Source organism: Salmo salar, chromosome 04, assembly GCF_965601325.2.
Source record: "Salmo salar chromosome 04, fSalSal1, whole genome shotgun sequence".
In the NCBI taxonomy this organism is placed as follows: domain Eukaryota; kingdom Metazoa; phylum Chordata; class Actinopteri; order Salmoniformes; family Salmonidae; genus Salmo; species Salmo salar.
In genome coordinates this window covers 24,218,776-24,237,333 of record NC_138294.1, presented here as the reverse complement: position 1 = coordinate 24,237,333, position 18,558 = coordinate 24,218,776, and the positions used below count along the sequence as shown (strand labels likewise).

Sequence of the window (18,558 nt, the reverse complement as noted above, 5' to 3'; positions counted from 1 at the left end):
ATGCGGAGGCAATCAAAATAATTGAGTGAGCAAATGAAGTTGAAGAAATTGTAGTTGATGCACCAATGCCCATAGTCAATAGGCCTATTTGTCAACCAAGAGAACCGAACATGCTGTATGTAAAGAAAGTGGATTTTGGGGCTTTCATTGCAACTGTGATAAATTGTACGGCTCAAGTAGAAAGGAACTCATTGTGACTACGATAGAAAAAGTATCTGGGTCTTTAGGAATTCACAGTGAAGATTTACAAGGGTTATTGGTGATGGAAAGTGTGCCACCCACCCAGGCTCCTGAGCCTGTGCAGGGATCAGACATGGATTATTGATTTAAACAGATGAAGAAAGGAGCATGTTGATGAGTGATTTTTGGGTAGTCGGTATGAGTATTTTTATTCACATTTTATTTCATTCCGCACAGTTGGTGGCGACAATACACCTTTTGCGTGTAGTTCGACATGAAACCCAAAGAAGAAGTGTAAACGGAAATTAACAGCGACCAAGAATAATTTCCACATTAGAGTTTTTGTTATTATTTATACGTTTATTAACACCATGGAACTCAAAATATGAGTAATTTAACTGCACAATATCACATACTTACAGCACTTGGCTGACAGATGTTATCGATGTAACGCTAGCCAGCTAGTTAGCGGATAACGTTAGCTAACAATGGCTAACAGTATGGTTTTTCACACTCAAATAGCCTCCATTATGGAGGTGCTAGCAAATGCAGCCGTGGCAGACATCTGTAAACTCGTAGATGACGACTATGCAGTGTTTCGTTTGGAAATAACTCAAAGCCAGAAAGAAAACAGGGCATTGCGGAGGAGACTGCAGCTACTGGAACTGAGGGTAGCACGGGAGCGCGTCCTCACCAGTCGTCCCAGTAGTGTCAAGATCCTCGACCACGACAGAGGAATGGCAAGAGGTACTGTACATGTTGCAGGAGGCCGAGCTTACGCGGCCTGTCGCACCGTTCACCTCTGCACAGGTGTTCAGATGTATTACCCAGAATTGGGTCTTGGTCATTTTTTGGATAGTAAGCTAAGTAATTGCAATCTTGAGCAAAGACAATATGATATTCTAACCAGATTCTTATCAGATTCATGATTTACTGCATTTCCTATTATTAACTAAATGAAAACATTGTTATGCATGAACATAATACATTTATCAATAAATAGTATATCAATAAGTTATGAGAAGTGTTACCTTACATCCTTACCAATTATAATCAGTGTCAAAACTGTCAATAGTGTGCAATATAGTGTTGAGCATTGACAGTAGCTAACCTAACCATCTCTTTTCCCCCAATCACTCTCTCAGGTGAAGGACATCTCACTGGAAGCCACAGGAGTTTTGTGAAGCCAGTGGGACACAATACATGGAGAGATGACCAACCAATCACTGTTGATGAGGGGAGTGGAACCTCAACCCAGCACGTTATTGTGATAGAGGTTAGTGTAATAGTATTACATCAAAATTACAGTACATCAAATGTGGCCAGTTTATTTCAGAAAGGCTCCCCTCGGCTATTCACTTGCTTACATGTACATCCTTATTTATCTGCCATAAGGGAGCTTGTGAAACCAATTTTACTCATGTACTGGTAACAACCTCCTCTTTTCTTGTGTCAGTCTTCAGATGCAGAGGCTGCACGTCCTGAGGTTAAGCAGGAGAGGACTGAAGGAGAGGAGGACCTACAGCAAAGCAGAGACATCCAGACTGGACCGACTGGAGTGTCCCCTGTAGCCACGGAGGACACTGCCCCAGCGCAGTCCAGTACCCGACGCAGCAACACAGAGGTCTGTGGAATGCCAAACGCTGTCCTCAAGTCAGAGACGGACACTGAGACTTTAAATGTAACGCACAGGCTCTTACACACAGGAGAGAGACTGGGTCTGGGGCCATTGGGCTGTCCTCCTGTTCCCAGCTCAGAATACTTACCAATATATCACCAGAGCCAGAGGACTGTTCATTCCTGTGGAGATGGTGAGGTGTTATACACTGGCGTTGATGACCTGTCTTGTACTTACGCTACCGAAATGGACCCTGGCAACGTATCCTTGGGTTTAGAGACACAGACTGATCTGTCCAGAGGGGACTGGAACCGGTACAGTAGTAGTGTATACTCTGAAGGGTGCCTAGATAAGAAAGAGGAGGTTATAGTGGTAGATGAAGTGACTGTGAAAGTGGAGGGCGACGCTCCTCCCACGTGGAATGCAGATAGTCACCTAGGAGACGGACACTCACAGGGCAGAGATTTCTTAGATTACAGAGAAAGCTTAGAGACAAATCCAAACGTTGTCACCCACTCCACTTTCCACCCGTTCCGGGATCGCGACCCAGTGTCCACGTCAATGGGGCCTTCCGATTCACACGACTGCGCCCTTTTGGATCAGGCATTGCACTCAAACGACAGGGCTAGAGCCCAGGCTCGGGGAGGGGAAGCAACATCAGGCAAAAAACAGGGGGTAAAACCCTTTAGCTGTACCCAGTGTCATATGCGCTTTGCCCAGGCTGGCAACCTAAAGAGGCACCAGAGGGTACACACAGGGGAGAAACCCTACAGCTGTACCCAGTGTCACATGCGTTTCGCCCAGGCTGGTGACCTGAAGAGGCACCAGAGGGTCCACACAGGAGAGAAACCCTACAGTTGCCCCCAGTGTGAGAAGAGGTTCTCCCACCAGCACCATCTGAAGATGCACCTGAAGATCCACACTGAAGTGAGGCCGTTTGCCTGTACACACTGCGGGAAGAGGTTCTCGGAGAGGAGCTACCTCAGGATACACCAGCAGAAAAAACATTCCACTCTATAACATAGAAAGTAACCATTCGACTCGATAGCTTCTGACGTTTATATCAAACCCTGCATTAAAGACAAAGATGAACTTTCATTGTTGTCAGCAGAAAAGATCCACAGATGAATTTTGAATAATGAGAGTAACAGATTTCAGTGTTGAATATTCCTGGGTAGAATATTGCATCCAGGCATTGTGCCTAAAAAGTCTGTTACATATTGTGTTTGTACTGTGTAGGCCAGTGGTCACCAACCTATTCTGAGTCAAGATCACTTTCACTGATCTCTCACTCAGATTTTTTTTTAAACATTACTGAACAGTTATGTAGGACTGAGGTTTGTGCAGTAGGCCTAATACATTATCACAGCATATTAAGTATATGCCTGGCCTGCCAATATTGGTCCTCTCAGACCATATTTCAAAACTCAAGCTTTGATTACAAAATAGATCAGTTGGTGTAGCAACTTGCTGAGCATAAATTGAAATAATTTGCTTTTTTATTTTACTGGACTGATTGTCATGGTGCTTTCAATACAAATGGGAACTGGGGTAAAAAACGAGGTCAAATCAGGACGTCAGTGATTTTCAGGTTGGAAAGTCAGAGGTCTAGAAAGATGCCAGAGTTTCTGACTTGGAATTCATGACCGTTCCAAAAAAAAATGTCCAGTTGGATCTCAATAGTTCCCAGTTGTTTTGAACACAGCATTAGTCTCAGTGGAGGGAGAGAACAGCATAGGTTCCACTTCTCACAGTCCTGCTGTAATGAGTGTGCTGAGTCAGGAAGAAAGTTCAGGGAGTGAGTGTTTTAACAAATAAAAGAAACAATGAACACAAACAATGCAACGACATGAAAACATGGTCAATAACACCTGAGGAAAGAGCCAAGGGGAGTGACAGATATAGGGAAGATAATTAAGGAGGTGATGGAGTCCAGGTGAGTGTCATCAGGCGGAAGTGACAGGTTTGCGGGATAATCAGCACCCTGATGACCTAGAGGCTGGAGAGGAAGTACACCAAACAACTGCTCTCTCCGACCTTTCCTCTGGTGAGACTGACCAGAGAGGGGACACGTCCACCTGATGGCGAAACTTAAGTCCCACCACCTCTGCCTCATGCACAAATTCTTGTTCCTATGACCGGAGAAAGTGAAATATTCCTCTTAAAATAGACACCACGAACGGCTAATAATAATAAAAACGCAGGGCTAGCAATACACTTGGCTACTCATTCATTGCAGCCGCATCGCGAGTGGAAGTAGTAGAGAAGCGCGTTTTGTTTTGCAATAGTATTATTTTTTTTATATATATACTCATAACAGCAGCTCTTCACTTTATTATTTGACAGTCTCTGTGGTCATGGTTTTAAAAGTGATTAAATCTTACGTAGGCAAGTATCAAACTTTACTGTGGCCGGGGTCGTGGAAGCTCTGTAGGCGCAGTAATTTGAGCTATCCTATTGGCCAGTGCAGTAGACGCACTCGATTTAGCCACAGATCTCTCCGTCCGTCTGGTAGGTTTGTCTTTTCAGACAAATTAAATGGTTCAAAATGGGAAGACTTTGCTTAACCGGTGCACAGCACCTACCGCCAACAGCGCTACACAAATCAAATAAAAAAAGGAGCACAAGCCTTTATCGTCTGCTTTTCTACAGAAATGTTTGGCGTTCGACTAGGAATGGCTTGAAGATCGACTGGTTGGTGACCACTGGTGTAGGCTATATGATGTTCACAAATGCCTATTTTATTACATCCATTCACCTACTTCGTTTTTTTCTAAGACACTTTTAATGAGAAAATGAATGCAGTTTATAAAGTTAATGCAGATACACAGACCTCAACTAAGTATGTGTGGTTTTCACCCTATTCTGCATACACCCGACAGCGCGTTAACAAATCTAATCAAATCGGTCGCATACACAGATTTGCAGATGCTATCGCAGGTACAGCCAAATACTTGTGTTTCTAGCGCCAACAGTGCAGTAATTAATACCTAGTAATACAAAACAATACACACATAATCCAAAAAGTAAAAATAAAGAAATTAAAACATATTAGAATGAGTCTTATCCGGAATATACAGTGAAAGTACCCTTTGACTTATTCCATATTTTGTTGTGTTACAGCCTGAATTCAAAAATGTGTTTTTAGACATTTTTTTCAAATGTATTGATAATGAAATACAGAAATATCTAATTTACATAAGTGTTCACACCCCTGAGTCAATACTTTGTAGAAGCACCTTTTGGCAGCGATTACAACTGTGAGTCTTTCTGGGTAAGTCTCTAAGAGCTTTCCAGACCTGGATTGTGCAACATTTGCCCATTATTATTTTCAGAATTCTTCAAGCTCTGTCAAATTGGTTGTTGATCATTGCTAGACAACTGTTTTCAGGTCTTGCCATAGATTGTAACTCGGTCACTCAGGAACATTCACTGTCTTCTTGGTAAGAAACTCCAGTGTAGATTTGGCCTTGTGTTTTAGGTTAATGTCATGCTGAAGGTGAATTCATCTCCCAGTGTCTGATGGAAAGCAGACTGAACCAGGTTTTCCTATTGGATTTTGCCTGTGGTTAGCTCCATTCCAATTCTTTTTTATGTCCTGAAAAACTCCCCAGTCCTTAAAGATTACAAGCATACCCACAACATGATGCAGCCATCACTATGATTGAAAATATGGAGTGGTATCCAAACTTAACACTTTGTATTCAGAACAAAAAGTTAACTGCTTTGCCACATGTTTTGCAGTATTACTTTAGTGCCTTGTTGCAAACAGAATCCATGTTTTAGAATTGTTTTATTTTGTACAGGCTTCCTTTTCACTCTGTAATTTCTGTTAGTATTGGAGTAACTACAATGTTGTTGATCCACCCTCAGTTTTCTATCACAGCCATTAAACTCTGTAATTGTTTTAAAGTCACCATTGGCCTCATGGTGAAATCCCTGAGTGGTTTCCTTCCTTTCTGGCAACTGAGTTAGGTAGGACGCCTGTATCTTTGTGGTGACTGGGTGTATTGATACACAATACAAAGTGTAATTAATAATGTCACCATGCTCAAAGGGATATTCAATGTTTGCTTTTTTTTTTATTTGTACCCATCTACCAATAGGTGCCCTTCTTTGTGAGGCATTGGAAATCCACTTTCATGGGATTTCCTCATCATTCTAAAGGGCCCATTGTGACACCATGACTTCCAACATTCTATTCTGTTCACTGTAAACAACAATAACTTTTGACAAAAATCTGCTACTTTGACCACTTTCCCAACAAGTTAGACAAAGGGAGTGTGTATAAACTCTTCTTCTACTTTTCTGCTATTCAAATCTGAAATCAGAGCAAAAAGAACTACACAGCTGTTTTGGTAACCTCATCCCCAAAAAATTCAACAACTGAAATTCTGAACACTTTGCCAAGAAGTTAGACAAAAAGTTAGTGAGGGAAATCTTCCTCTGCTTTTCAAATATGAAATCAGAACAGGAATAGCTTCTACCAATCAAAGGTTAGAGAGCTGTTTTAGTAACCGCATCAACTGCTTTCATTGAGCTAACTTCCCACTTATGTAACTTTGCTGGTGACATTTCCCTGGTTACCATAGGTCTCACTTTACCATCTGGTCTCACTTTGCATTAATAGCCCTGCTTACTCAGTCTGTTAGAAGTGCCACAATTATCGTTTTCTACAGGTAAGAAGTCACAAAATCATTTAAACCAGTACACACACACTCCTTCCACAAGGATCTGCTGTCTAGATCGACAAGCCCATCTTGACGTTCTTTCATGAGAGAGGGTACGCACAGTTGATACAAGCTGCTACCACAAAAAAGAATACCCTGCTGGATCCAGTGTTCATTTCTCGACCCCAAAGTTGATTCCATTCAGATGTGCTGCAGAGATACTAAAGCTATCACAACCCAGTGTATTGCAATTCCACTTCAGACATCTCCCAGGTATGACTCTTGACCAAAACATTGGTATCACATTTCACTGCTTGCATTAGTTCTGTCTTCATGTTAGCATAAATAACAAAAGTCCAAATAAAATGAACAATCTACATTTGCATTTAAAAGAATGACTCTCAGATGTACAGTGTGCTCTGCTCAGTTAACTGAGAGGTGCCCCAAGGGAAGGGCTTCCCCGTTCCAGGCACAGCCCAGAGAGGACTTCATGAACATCCAGCTGTTGTCCAAATACATTGTGAAAAAATTGCTTTTTCATTTACTTAGCTTCAACAATGCCTCATTGTCTTCTCTTCTCTATTATTACAGTTGTCATGTACTGTGGTATTCTAGTATGAGACTGTATACAAGTCTATGAGTCAGAGTAAATATTTCTGATGAAATTTGTGATCTAATTGCCCCACAATCCAAAGTAATAAGGTTGACAGTGGTATATCAAAGTAATCAGACCAATTATTTTACTACATTTAACTTTGACTATAGTTAACTGCTTAAAACTGCAAAAATACTTTTAAACAGGTAAAGCAAGTCCCACAATTTTACTTCATGTAAAATTACCATCTAGCTATTATTATTATTTAACACTCTTACTCCTCTTACACCATTTAAGATAGAAACGCCACTCAAACTTTAAAACAAGTGTTTGATATATTTTCTACTTTTTAAACTATTAAGCTTTTTATCCATCTACTTTCATGGGATTTACACATCATTCCAAATGGCCCATTGTGACATGACTTCCAACATTCAACTTTTGACACAAATCAGCTACTTTGACCATTTTCCCAACAAGTTTAGACAATAACTTAGAGCGAATAAAAGAGATCCGGAGAGGATACGTTTTAGAAAGGTTGGATTTCTTGCGTTTATAGCCATGGTGATCAACTGCACTGCACTGATGGAGCGGAAATCCCAGAAATGTATGTATGTAGAGGACAAACAGATTAACTCTACCACTGGGTAGAGGAGAGGCCAAATGTAAGCTCAGAGCTGTTTTGATAGATGTGTGGCAGAAGAGGTGTGACTCTGAGCCCAAGGGCCAGGATTTATATGCCCTCTAAAGAAAGGTCGGTGGACCAAGATTCAAAGGTCAGATTAGGAAGTTAGAGGTGGTGTTTGGTCAGCATATGAATGCTTTGTGTCTGGAATACATGGTTGATGTAATGGTGGAGTATGTGATCTTCCCTGTGGCTCAGTTGGTAGAGCATGGTGTTTGCAATGCCAGCATGGTGTGTGCAACTCCAGGGTTGTGGGTTCGATTCCCATGGGGGGCCAGTACAACAAGAAAAAAATGCATGAAATGTATGCATTCACTACTGTAAGTCGCTCTGGATAAGAGTGTCTACTAAATGTTGTGTTGTTGCAAGTATGTTGAGGAGAGGGAGAGATTTTAAGGTTTGGAGGATGGGAAAAGGTCTTTTGGAAGTTAGTAGGGCTCTTTTTTATTTTCTTAGTAGTATGAGGATTTAGGTTTATGGGTTTGTTTTCTTTTTTTTTTTTTACCAAAGTAGAGCTTTGGGAATCGTAATTGACCACGCACTCCAGCACAATAGGTGGCAGCATGCACCTTTAAACGTTTGTTTAAGACCGCCAATCTACCAAAGAAGAAGTAAACGGAATCAAGAACGACTAGCGGCCAATAATAATTTCAACGTTTTTGTTGTTATTTATACGGTTATAGGCGTTTATTAACCCTGGAACTCAAAATATGACAGGACTTTTTTGATAGATGTTATCTAGGTAACGGTTAGCTAGCTGTTAACAATGGCTAACTGTGTGGTTTTTCACACTCAAATAGCCTCCGTTATGGAGGTGCTAGCGAATGCAGCCGTGGCAGAGATCTGTAAACTCGTAGACGACGACTATGCAGTGTTTCGCTTGGAAATAACTCAAAGCCAGAAAGAAAACAGGGGATTGCGGAGGAAACTACAGCTATTGGAACTAAAGGTGGCACGGGATCGCGCAGAGAGGACAATGCGAGAGCGCGTCGTCGCCAGTCGTCCTAGTAGTGTCAAGATCCTCGATCAATACAGAGAGATGGCAAGAGGTACATTTTGCAGAAGGACGAGGCTTCTGGGCCTGTCGCCCCGTTCCCCTCTGCGCATGTGTAACTTTAATGCGTTATTAACCACATAGTTAATTAACCAGAATTGGGTCTTTGACAGTTTTGGGATGTTATGCAATAATTCCCCTGATTACTTAGCAATCTTGCACAAAGACACATTATCATATTCTAACCAGATTTATTTTTTTACTGCATTTCTTATTATTTACTCAATGAAAATAAGATGATGCATGGAACATAATCAATCTATAAATAAATAGTATGTCAAGAAGTTATGTGTTTGTTACCTTACATTCGTGCCAATTCTAGACAGCGTATATGTCTGAATACCCATACTACATACTTAAACTGCATACTGTGTACTCATTGTCGCGTACTATTTAGCAAATACCATTAGTAAAGAAATATGCAATATGCAACGCAGTAACTGCTTCTGACTGGCTGAGTAGGTGGGGCAGGGCTGAGTGCTGGTGGATTTTTATAAATTCAACAGACATTACGTTAATCAACCTGATAATGGCTAATTTCCAATTTGATTAATTTCTCTAAACTCTAAATAGAATAGGAATAGAGCTTAATTAAGGCCTACTCAGGCTGGTTATAGGAAACTTGTCACATTAGACCTACACTGTAGCCCAGGGGTCAGCCTGGTCTCATAGACTAGACATAACATAGTAACTGTAAATCCAGGAGACCAAATTAGTATGATATGTTAGGTATGGCAGATGGTTATTTAAGGCAAAAATGTTAGCCGGTTAGTGCGAACATTTAGCAACCCAAAGGTTGTGAGTTTGAATCTCATGATGGACAACTTTAGCTACCTTTAACTACTTTTTAGGTACTTTGCAACTACATAGCATGTTAGCTAACCCTTCTCCTAAACTTAACCCTAACCCCTAGCCTAGCTAACTTTAGCCAGCTAGCCCCCTAGCTAAAATTCGTAACATATTGTAAGTTCTGCAAATTCGTAACATATCACACAAAATGGGTGATGGGCATCCACAAATTAATACATACCATACGAAATGTAACATATAATTCTAAATAGAGCGTCTCGGATTTATGTACAGAATCAAACGAAATGCTCTGAGACAAGGTTGCAGGGGTTAGGCAACCCTGGAGTGCTACAGGCACTTCATGGTTTTGTTTTAACTGACCTGGAAGACCATGTGTGTTGAATTTAGGCAATCACTGAACTGATAAATGAGCTCAGTTGGTCAGGTGTGGTGCCTAGTTGGAACAAAATCCTGTAGTACCTGCAGCACTCCAGGAACAGGGTTGCTTACCCCTGCCATAGCCCATATGTCCTATTTAAAAAGGACTGAAGACAAAAACAGAATTTGGTTCCATTTCAACATATTTATTAGTGAAACCAAAATGCTGTAACATATATTTTATGTGGAAATGTATATAAAAAATATAAAAAAATGAAATATGACATTTACATAAGTATTCAGACCCTTTATTCAGTACTTTGTTGAAGCACCTTTGGTAGTTTTTTATTTGCAATACATTTGCAGAAATTTCTAAAAACCTGTTTTCACTTTGTCATTATGGGGTATTGTGTGTAGAATGAGGGGAACAAAAATGATTTTGCCATTTTAGAATAAGGCAGTAACGTAACAAAATGTGGGAAAAGTCGAGGGGTCTGAAAACTTTCCGTATGCACTGTATATACATGAAATCAAAATAGCCTAGTACACACACCAAAACTTTTCAAATGTTCAATTAAAAAGGCTATTTCACAGAAAACCGTGGACAGTCAGATGCATGGCAAATTCAGAACCCCTGGACATCAACATAAACTAAAGCACTGATCATTGGGAACGAGATCAGAATCACTGGTAAGGCTTCATCCATATATTAAATCATTAAATATGTAGCCTAGCCTGCAAAACGAAAACAATCCGTATGTTAAAATCAAACGGCCTGATTAACATGACATCAATAACGCAGACACATCCCGAGTCCCCAGTGCCGACACGTTCAGAAATCAAAAGATGTTGTAGTATTTAGTTTAAAAGCTCTGACGATGGCCAAGAGAACAATAAACACGTTTCAATGATGTAGTGCCTACGATTCAATACTCAATTATTTTAAGGAGAACAAAGTCTACATCTTCCCAATTAAGTAGCTTAGTTTTGTTGTTTTTCCCTATTTCTCTTTGAGTAGCCAATCACTTGCAGCCCACCTCTTCCAATGCATTGTGGAAAAGTGTGCATCTAATTCTACTATATAAAGAGCTGAGATGACTATAACATCCTTGCATTTAAACCATCTTGATTTAAAAAAATTCACATAATATAGAACATTCTATTTTCGCATACTGAAAATGTGTAATGCGCGATTGCATTGTTTCACGCTATTCGTTGATTTCGGTAGCGCATCCGCTTATCTAATTGATCGGCTGTTGTCAAAGGCAGAATTAGTATTTAAGGTATACTAGATTTTTTTAAATGTCGCATACTATTACACTTTGTTTTCGCATACTCAAACAGCATACTATTTAGGACGCAAGTATGGGCATTCGGACACGGCCACAGTCAAAACTGTCAATAGTGTACTATATAGTGTTGAGCATTGACAGCAGAGTACCTAACCACCTCTTTTCCCCCAATCACTCTCTCCGGTGAAGGACATCTCACTGGAGGCCGCAGGAGTTTTGTGAAGCCAGTGAGAGACAATACATGGAGAGATGACCAACCAATCACTGTTGATGAGGGGAGTGGAACCTCAACCCAGCAGGTTATGGTGATAGAGGTTAGTGTCATAATGTACCATAATAAATTACAGTACATTAAATGTGGCTAGTTTATTAGGCTGTCATTGTAGACTGTCATTATTAATGTAGGCTGTCATTGTAAATAAGAATTTGTTCTTAACTGACTTGCCTAGTTAAATAACGGTTCAATTAAAAATACAATTTTAAAAAATCAGAAAGGCTCCCCTCAGCTATTCACTTGCTAGCATGTACATCCTAATTTATAGAGAGACTTCCCTATGACATTGTTATCCAATGCAACTCATGTACTGAAAATAACCTCTGCTCTCCTTGAGTCAGTCTGCAGATGGAGAGTCTGCAGGTCCTGGAGGATCGTCTCCGGTAAAGCAGGAGAGGACTGAAGGAGAGGACCTACAACAAATCAGAAATATCCAGACTGGAGTAGCGGCTGGAGTGGCGCCCCCTGTAGCCACAAAGGACCTCACCGCCTCGCCCCAGCCCAGGACAAAACGCAACATCACAGAGAACAGTGGAACAATGAACGAGGTCCTCAAGTCAGAGACAGACACAGAGACTTTAATTGTAACACAAAGGCTTTTACATACAGGATCTGTCCTCAGGTCAGACCCAGAGGGGCTGGGGCCACTGGGCTGTCCTCCTGCTCCTGGCTCAGAGTATTTACTTTACGGTAACCCAAGTCCGAGGACGGTTCATTCCCATCGGGACTCATGTGACGCATTAGAGACAGGCAACGATCCGTCTTGTTCCTACACGACAGAGATCGAGCCTGGCAACATATCCTTGGGTTTAGAGACACAGAATGATCTGTCTAGAGGGAACTTGAACCAGTACAGTAGTAGTGTGTACTCTGAAGAGTGCCTAGATAAGAAAGGGGAGGTTATAGTCGTAGATGAAGTGACTGTGAAAGTGGAGGGCAATGCTCCTCCCACATGGAATGTAGATTGTCATCTAGGAGACAGACACTCACAGGGCAGAGATTTGTTAGACTACAGGGGAAGCTTAGGGACAAATCTAAATGTCGCCACCCACTCCCCTTTACACGCGTTCAGGGATCGTGTCCCAGTGTCCACGACGATGGGGCCTTCCGATTCACACGACAGCATCGTTTTTGATCAGGTATTGAACTCAAAGGGCCAAAAGGCCAAGGCTCAGGCAGTGGGAGCAACATCAGACAATAGTAATGAGAAACAGTTCCTCTGCATGTTCTGTAACAAAGGCTTCAGCTGCCTCCAGAAGTTGGAGATCCACCAGATGGTCCACACAGGGATGAAACCCTTCAGCTGTACCCAGTGTCATATGCGCTTCTCCCACTCGTCCAGCCTTAAGAGGCACCAGAGGGTTCACACAGGGGTGAAACCATTCAGCTGTACCCAGTGTCACATGCGCTTCGCCCAGGCTGGTGACTTGAAAAGGCACCAGAGGGTCCACACAGGGGAGAAACCCTACAGCTGTACCCAGTGTCACATGCGCTTTGCCCAGGCTGGCAACCTGAAGATGCACCTGAAGGTCCACACGGGAGAGAGGCCGTTCGCCTGTATGGACTGCGGGAAGAGGTTCTCCGAGAGGAGCTACCTCATGATACACCAGCAGAAAAACCATTCCACTCTATAACATAGAAAGTAACCTTTCCACTCGTTAGAAGTTTAGATAAAACCCTACATTAAAGACAAAGATACATTTTCATTGTTGTCAGCAGGAAAGATCCACAGATGCATTTGGAATAACGAGAGTAACAGATTTCAGTGTTGAATATTCCTGGGTAGAATATTGCCACCAGACATAGTAGATATATAAGCCTAAAAAGTCTGTTTATACAGTTGAAGTCTGAAGTTTATCCACCTTAGCCAAATACATTTAAACTCAGTTTTTCACAATTCCTGACATTTAATCCTAGTAAAAATGTTAGGTCAGTTAGGATCACCACTTTATTTTAAGAATGTGAAATGACAGAATAATGGTAGAGAGCATGATTTATTTCAGCATTTGTTCTTTCATCACATTCTCAGTGGGTCAATTAGTAGTTGGTAGCATTGCCTTTAAATTGTTTAATTTGGCTCAAACGTTTTGGGTAGCCTTCCACAAGCTACCCACAATAAGTTAGGTGAATTTTGGCCCATTCCTCCTGACAGAGCTGGTGTAACTGAGTCAGGTTTGTAGGCCTCCTTGCTCGCACACACTTTTTCAGTTCTGCCCACAAATGTTCTATGGGATTGAGGTCAGGGCTTTGTGATGGCCACTCCAATACCTTGACTTTGTTGTCCTTAAGCCATTTTGCCACAACTTTGGAAGTATGCTTGGGGTCATTGTCCATTTGGGAGACCCATTTGCGACCAAGCTTTAACTTCCTGACTGATGTCTTGAGATTTTGCTTCAATATATCCACATCATTTTCCTTCCTCTTGATGCCATCTATTTTGTGAAGTGCACCAGTCCCTCCTGCAGCAAAGCACCCCCACAACATGATGCTGCCACCCCCTTAATTCACGGATGGGATGGTGTTCTTCGGCTTGCAAGCCTCCCCCTTTTTCCTCTAAATATAAAGACGGTCATTATGGCCAAACAGTTATATTTTTGTTTCATCAGACCAGAGGACATTTCTCCAAAAAGTATGAGTCCCCATGTGCAGTTGCAAACCATAGTCTGACTTTTTTATGGCGGTTTTGGAGCAGTGGCTTCTTCCTTGCTGAGCGGCCTTCCAAGTTATGTCGATATTGAACTCGTTTTACTGTGGATATAGATACTTTTGTACCTGTTTCCTCCAGCATCTTCACAAGGTCCTTTGCTGTTGTTCTGGGATTGATTCGCACTTTTTGTACCAAAGTACGTTCATCTCTAGGAGACAGAACGCGTCTCCTTCCTGAGCGGTATGACGGCTGCGTGGTACCATGGTGTTTATACTTCAGGCGTTTGGAAGTTGCTCCCAAGGATGTACCAGACTTGTGAGGTCTACAATTTATTTTTCTAGGTTCTTGGCTGATTTCTTTTGATTTTCCCATGATGTCAAGCAAAGAGGCACTGAGTTTGAAGGTAGGCCTTGAAATACATCTACAGGTACACCTCCAATTGCCTCAAATGATGTCAATTAGCCTATCAGCAGCTTCTAAAGGCATGACAAAATTTTCAGGAATTTTCAAGCCATTTAAAGGCACAGTCAACTTAGTGTATGTAAACTTCTGCCCCACTGGAATTGTGATACAGTGAATTATAAGTGAAATAATCTGTCTGTAAACAATTGTTGGGAAAATTACTTGTGTCATGCACAAAGTAGATGTCCTAACCAACTTGCCAAAACGATAGTTTGTTAAGAAGAGATTTGTGGAGTGGTTGAAAAACAAGTTTTAATGACTCCAACGTAAGTGTATGTAAACTTCCGACTTCAACTGTAGATAACTTTTCTGTACTCTCTGGACTAAAACCTAATTATAAGTTTACAATATTATGTATTGGATCTTTAAAAAAATACACATTTTATATTACCCTGCAGTTTACCTATAAAATGGGCTGACGTGAAGTAGACATATTGGTATTTACATCACAAAATATATAATTAAGTTCTCCACAATGAATTTCAATAGAAAACTTGTAAAAATAGACAAGATCCTGCAACCATGGAGAGGTAAATACCTGTCTATTTATGGAAAAATTGCCCTGATTAATTCCTTAGTCATATCTCAGTTTACTCACTTACTTATGGCGCTGCCTACTCCTGATGATTCATTTTTCAAATCATATGACCAAAAAATATTTCGCTTCATCTAGGATGCTAAACCAGACAAAATAAAGCATGCCTATCTATATAATGAATATGAATTGGGTGGGTTGAGATTAATAAATATAAAAGTACTAAACCTCTCTCTAAAAGCTTCACTTATTCAAAAGTTTTACTTGAACCATAAATGGTTCTCAAGTAGATTACTAAGAAAAGCTCATCCATTGTTTAAAAATGGCATTTAAAAAAAAAAAAGCAAAATTTCCAACAAGCATTGCAGAGCTGGCTACAATTTCAATTTCATCCCCCTGAAAAGATAGAACAAATATTATGGCTGAACTCAAATATGCTGGTTGATAAAATAAATGTATTTATGGGAAAGATGTTTGAAAAGGGTATTTTGTTCTTAAATGATATTGGAAATTGGAATGGTAGCGTTATGTCCTTCATGGGAAGGTCTGCTCATTCCAAGAGTACAACCAATTGATTACAGCATTACCCCAAAAATGGAGGAGGCAGGTGGCAGCGGGAGGAAGTAGGGAACTGGTCTGTCTGCCCAATATAAAGGATCAAAACTGGCGGTGGAATAAAAATAGCATAAATAGGAAAGTATACAAGTTTCATTTGAGTACCAGGATGTTGACAACTGTGCCATACAGATTGCAAAATAGTTGGGAAGAGATTTTGGATGTACCGATTCCATGGTACAGGGTGTATAAGTTTATATATAAAACAACGCAAGATTCAAGACTGTGCTTTTCAGCTAAAAATATTATATTGAATTCTCACCACTGACAAAATGTTGAATATTTGGGGCATAAAATCATTGAAGCTCTGCAGATTTTGTTGTGACGACACAGAATCAATAGACTATTTATTTTGGTATTGCCCTCAGGTAGCCTGTTTCTGGTCTCAGGTTCAGGAATGGCTGAAAATGCATAGGACTGATCGAAAATTGACCCTAGAAATAGTATTGTTAGGAGATTTGGAGAGACCGGGTCAGTCAATTACTAATACTCTTAGTAAAAGTATTTATCTTCAACTCGCAATCTGTGGATTCGATTAGATAGATTGAAATTGTATGTTAAACGTCACAGCATAGTTGAAAGATAGGTGTTGCATAGAAACCCGAAGAGAGTGACCAGCAGAGATAGGTGGGATGGGCTGAGGGTTGGGATGTGGAATTGGAGACAAGTGAGAGTGGAGTTGCTGTGCGGGAGATAGAATGATGGTCAAAGATAAAGTCAAAATAAAACATAATAAAAAATATGCTTGAATGACACTGAGGGGCAGTGTTTTTACTGCTAAAGCCGGTTTGCCTGAGGCTGATGCTGTTCAGGTGTTTGTACACATGCATATACACACACTCATTCAAATAAACGCATACAAGAACACACACATACATGTAATAGTGCCAGACATGAACACAAACATATACAGTTGGCACTGCTGTTATGATTTTAGTTGTCCTTGATGTCCTTTTTTATTCATTGTTGTTTGCTGTTTTTTTCTGTTTTTTTTTCTCTTTAGTTTGTTCTGTTGGTTGTTGGTGCATTGGGGGATTCTTGGGGGTGGGGAATGGAATTAATTGTATTTTCTTTTCTTCCTGAGGGGAGGGGGGGCTGTGGGAGGGGTCTCAAATGGTTGAGGGACAGCAATTGGGGAACTGTTGGAGGGTTCGGGTTCACATTTTTTTGCCTGGTGGGAGATCTGTCAACATGTCCTTGAGCAGGGCATTGACCCTGGATGCTTCTGTGTGTCGATCTGAATGGGAGTCTGTTGGATGACTGGTATGGTGTAGTTGTTGAGCGGCTTCACTGCAAGTATATATGTTTCGGATATTCAATCAAATAAAAAACATTTTAACTTGAAAAAAAAGAACTTAAAGTTGTGCCATTATGTTTGCACTTTCATATTGAAAGGGATGTTACGGAGTCTAGTTGATCGGTAATCGACTAACCGGACTGTTCCCCGGACTCCGTGTGTAGGGATTTGTACAATGCATGAACAAGGCTATTGAACTTGACATTGGTGTCTGTCTTTATTTCTTTATCCAACATATCATACTCAAACAATGTTCCGACCAACATATAAAGTTCTGAACTGGTCAAAATAAAATGATGAACCCACCGAAAAATACAGGTTTATATTGTTCCTTTCTGTTCCATTTCATCCTGTGAAATCAACATCGTTTTTACATTTAGCTCATTAAAATTACTCCAACAATCAGAGCAGCTTGCTATAGACCAAGCAAGCTAATTGTTTACATGCTTGATGGACAGAAGAGAGCAAGAGAGAGGTGTGGCCATAGATGAGGAGGATTGGCTTGAAGCGCTTAGCATCATGATATGACTTGCATTATAATTATATACTTAAGCAATAAGGCATTAGGGGGTGTGGTATATTGCCAATATACCACAAACCCCTGAGGTGCCTTATTGCTATTATAAACTGGTTACCAACGTAATTAGAACAGTAAAAATAAATGTTTTGTCTTAGTGGTATAAGGTCTGATATACCACAGCCAATCATCATTCAAGGCTCGAACCACAGTTTATAAAAGACCATATAAGACCATGTGGTATATTGCCAATATACCACGGCTTAGGGCTGTTCTTATGCATGACGCATCGCAGAGTTCCTGGATACAGCCCTTAGCCGTGGTATATTGGCCATACACCACAAACCCCCGAGGTGCCTTATTGCTATTATAATATGGTTACTAAAGTAATTAGAGCAGTAAAATTAAATGTCTTGTCATACCCATGGTATATGGTCTTTTATAAACTGTGGCTCGAGCCTTGAATGATGATTGGCTGATAGCTGTGGTATAACAGACCTTATACCACGGGTATGACAAAACATGTATTTTTACTGTTCTAATTACGTTGGGAACCAGTTTATAATAGCAATAAGGCACCTCGGGGGCTTGTGGTATATGGCCAATATACCACGGCTAAGGGTTGTGTCTAGGCACACCGCAATGCGTGCTATATTGGCCATATACCACACCCCCTCGTGCTTTAATGCTTAAATATACCACTGCTGTCAGCCAATCAACATTCAGGGCTGGAACCACCCAGGATATAATAGCTAGTTACCTACGGAGGAGCAGCTAATATGGAGGAACTTTGTCAAACTTGATAACTAATAGTATCCTTAACTGAGAAAAAGCTGATATGCAGACACTGGAAGGAGAAGTATCAGTGAGTTATTAGCATAGATGCTATGATGGCATTATCTATGGGAATGAAAAAAAGGCTCAGAACTTCAAAGAATGTTATTACCCGG

General features: G+C 40.8%; 2 protein-coding genes across 3 annotated transcripts in view; both read left to right on the top strand.

Annotated features, from left to right (window-relative positions):
• The first annotated feature begins 472 nt into the window (after window positions 1–472).
• Window positions 473–2,896, top strand: LOC145878612 (uncharacterized). The gene is made up of 3 exons (XM_082974198.1): window positions 473–927; window positions 1,326–1,456; window positions 1,637–2,896. Exons 1-3 carry the CDS (start codon window positions 669–671, stop codon window positions 2,816–2,818), a joined length of 1,572 nt encoding a protein of 523 aa, XP_082830324.1. The 5' UTR covers window positions 473–668; the 3' UTR covers window positions 2,819–2,896.
• A 5,455-nt stretch (window positions 2,897–8,351) lies between these two features.
• The window catches only part of LOC106602487 (uncharacterized), a 41,182-nt gene continuing 30,975 nt past the window's right edge, over window positions 8,352–18,558 (top strand). The window contains exons 1-3 of one of the 2 annotated variants that reach the window (XM_014195046.3): window positions 8,352–8,797; window positions 11,451–11,575; window positions 11,877–17,409. In XM_014195046.3, the coding sequence (XP_014050521.3) occupies window positions 8,515–8,797; window positions 11,451–11,575; window positions 11,877–13,169 (1,701 nt within the window). In that variant the 5' untranslated portion in view covers window positions 8,352–8,514 and the 3' untranslated portion in view covers window positions 13,170–17,409. Of the gene's footprint in view, window positions 8,798–11,450; window positions 11,576–11,876; window positions 17,410–18,558 lie in introns of those variants that run through there. The other variant, XM_082974195.1, reaches the window with a different exon arrangement.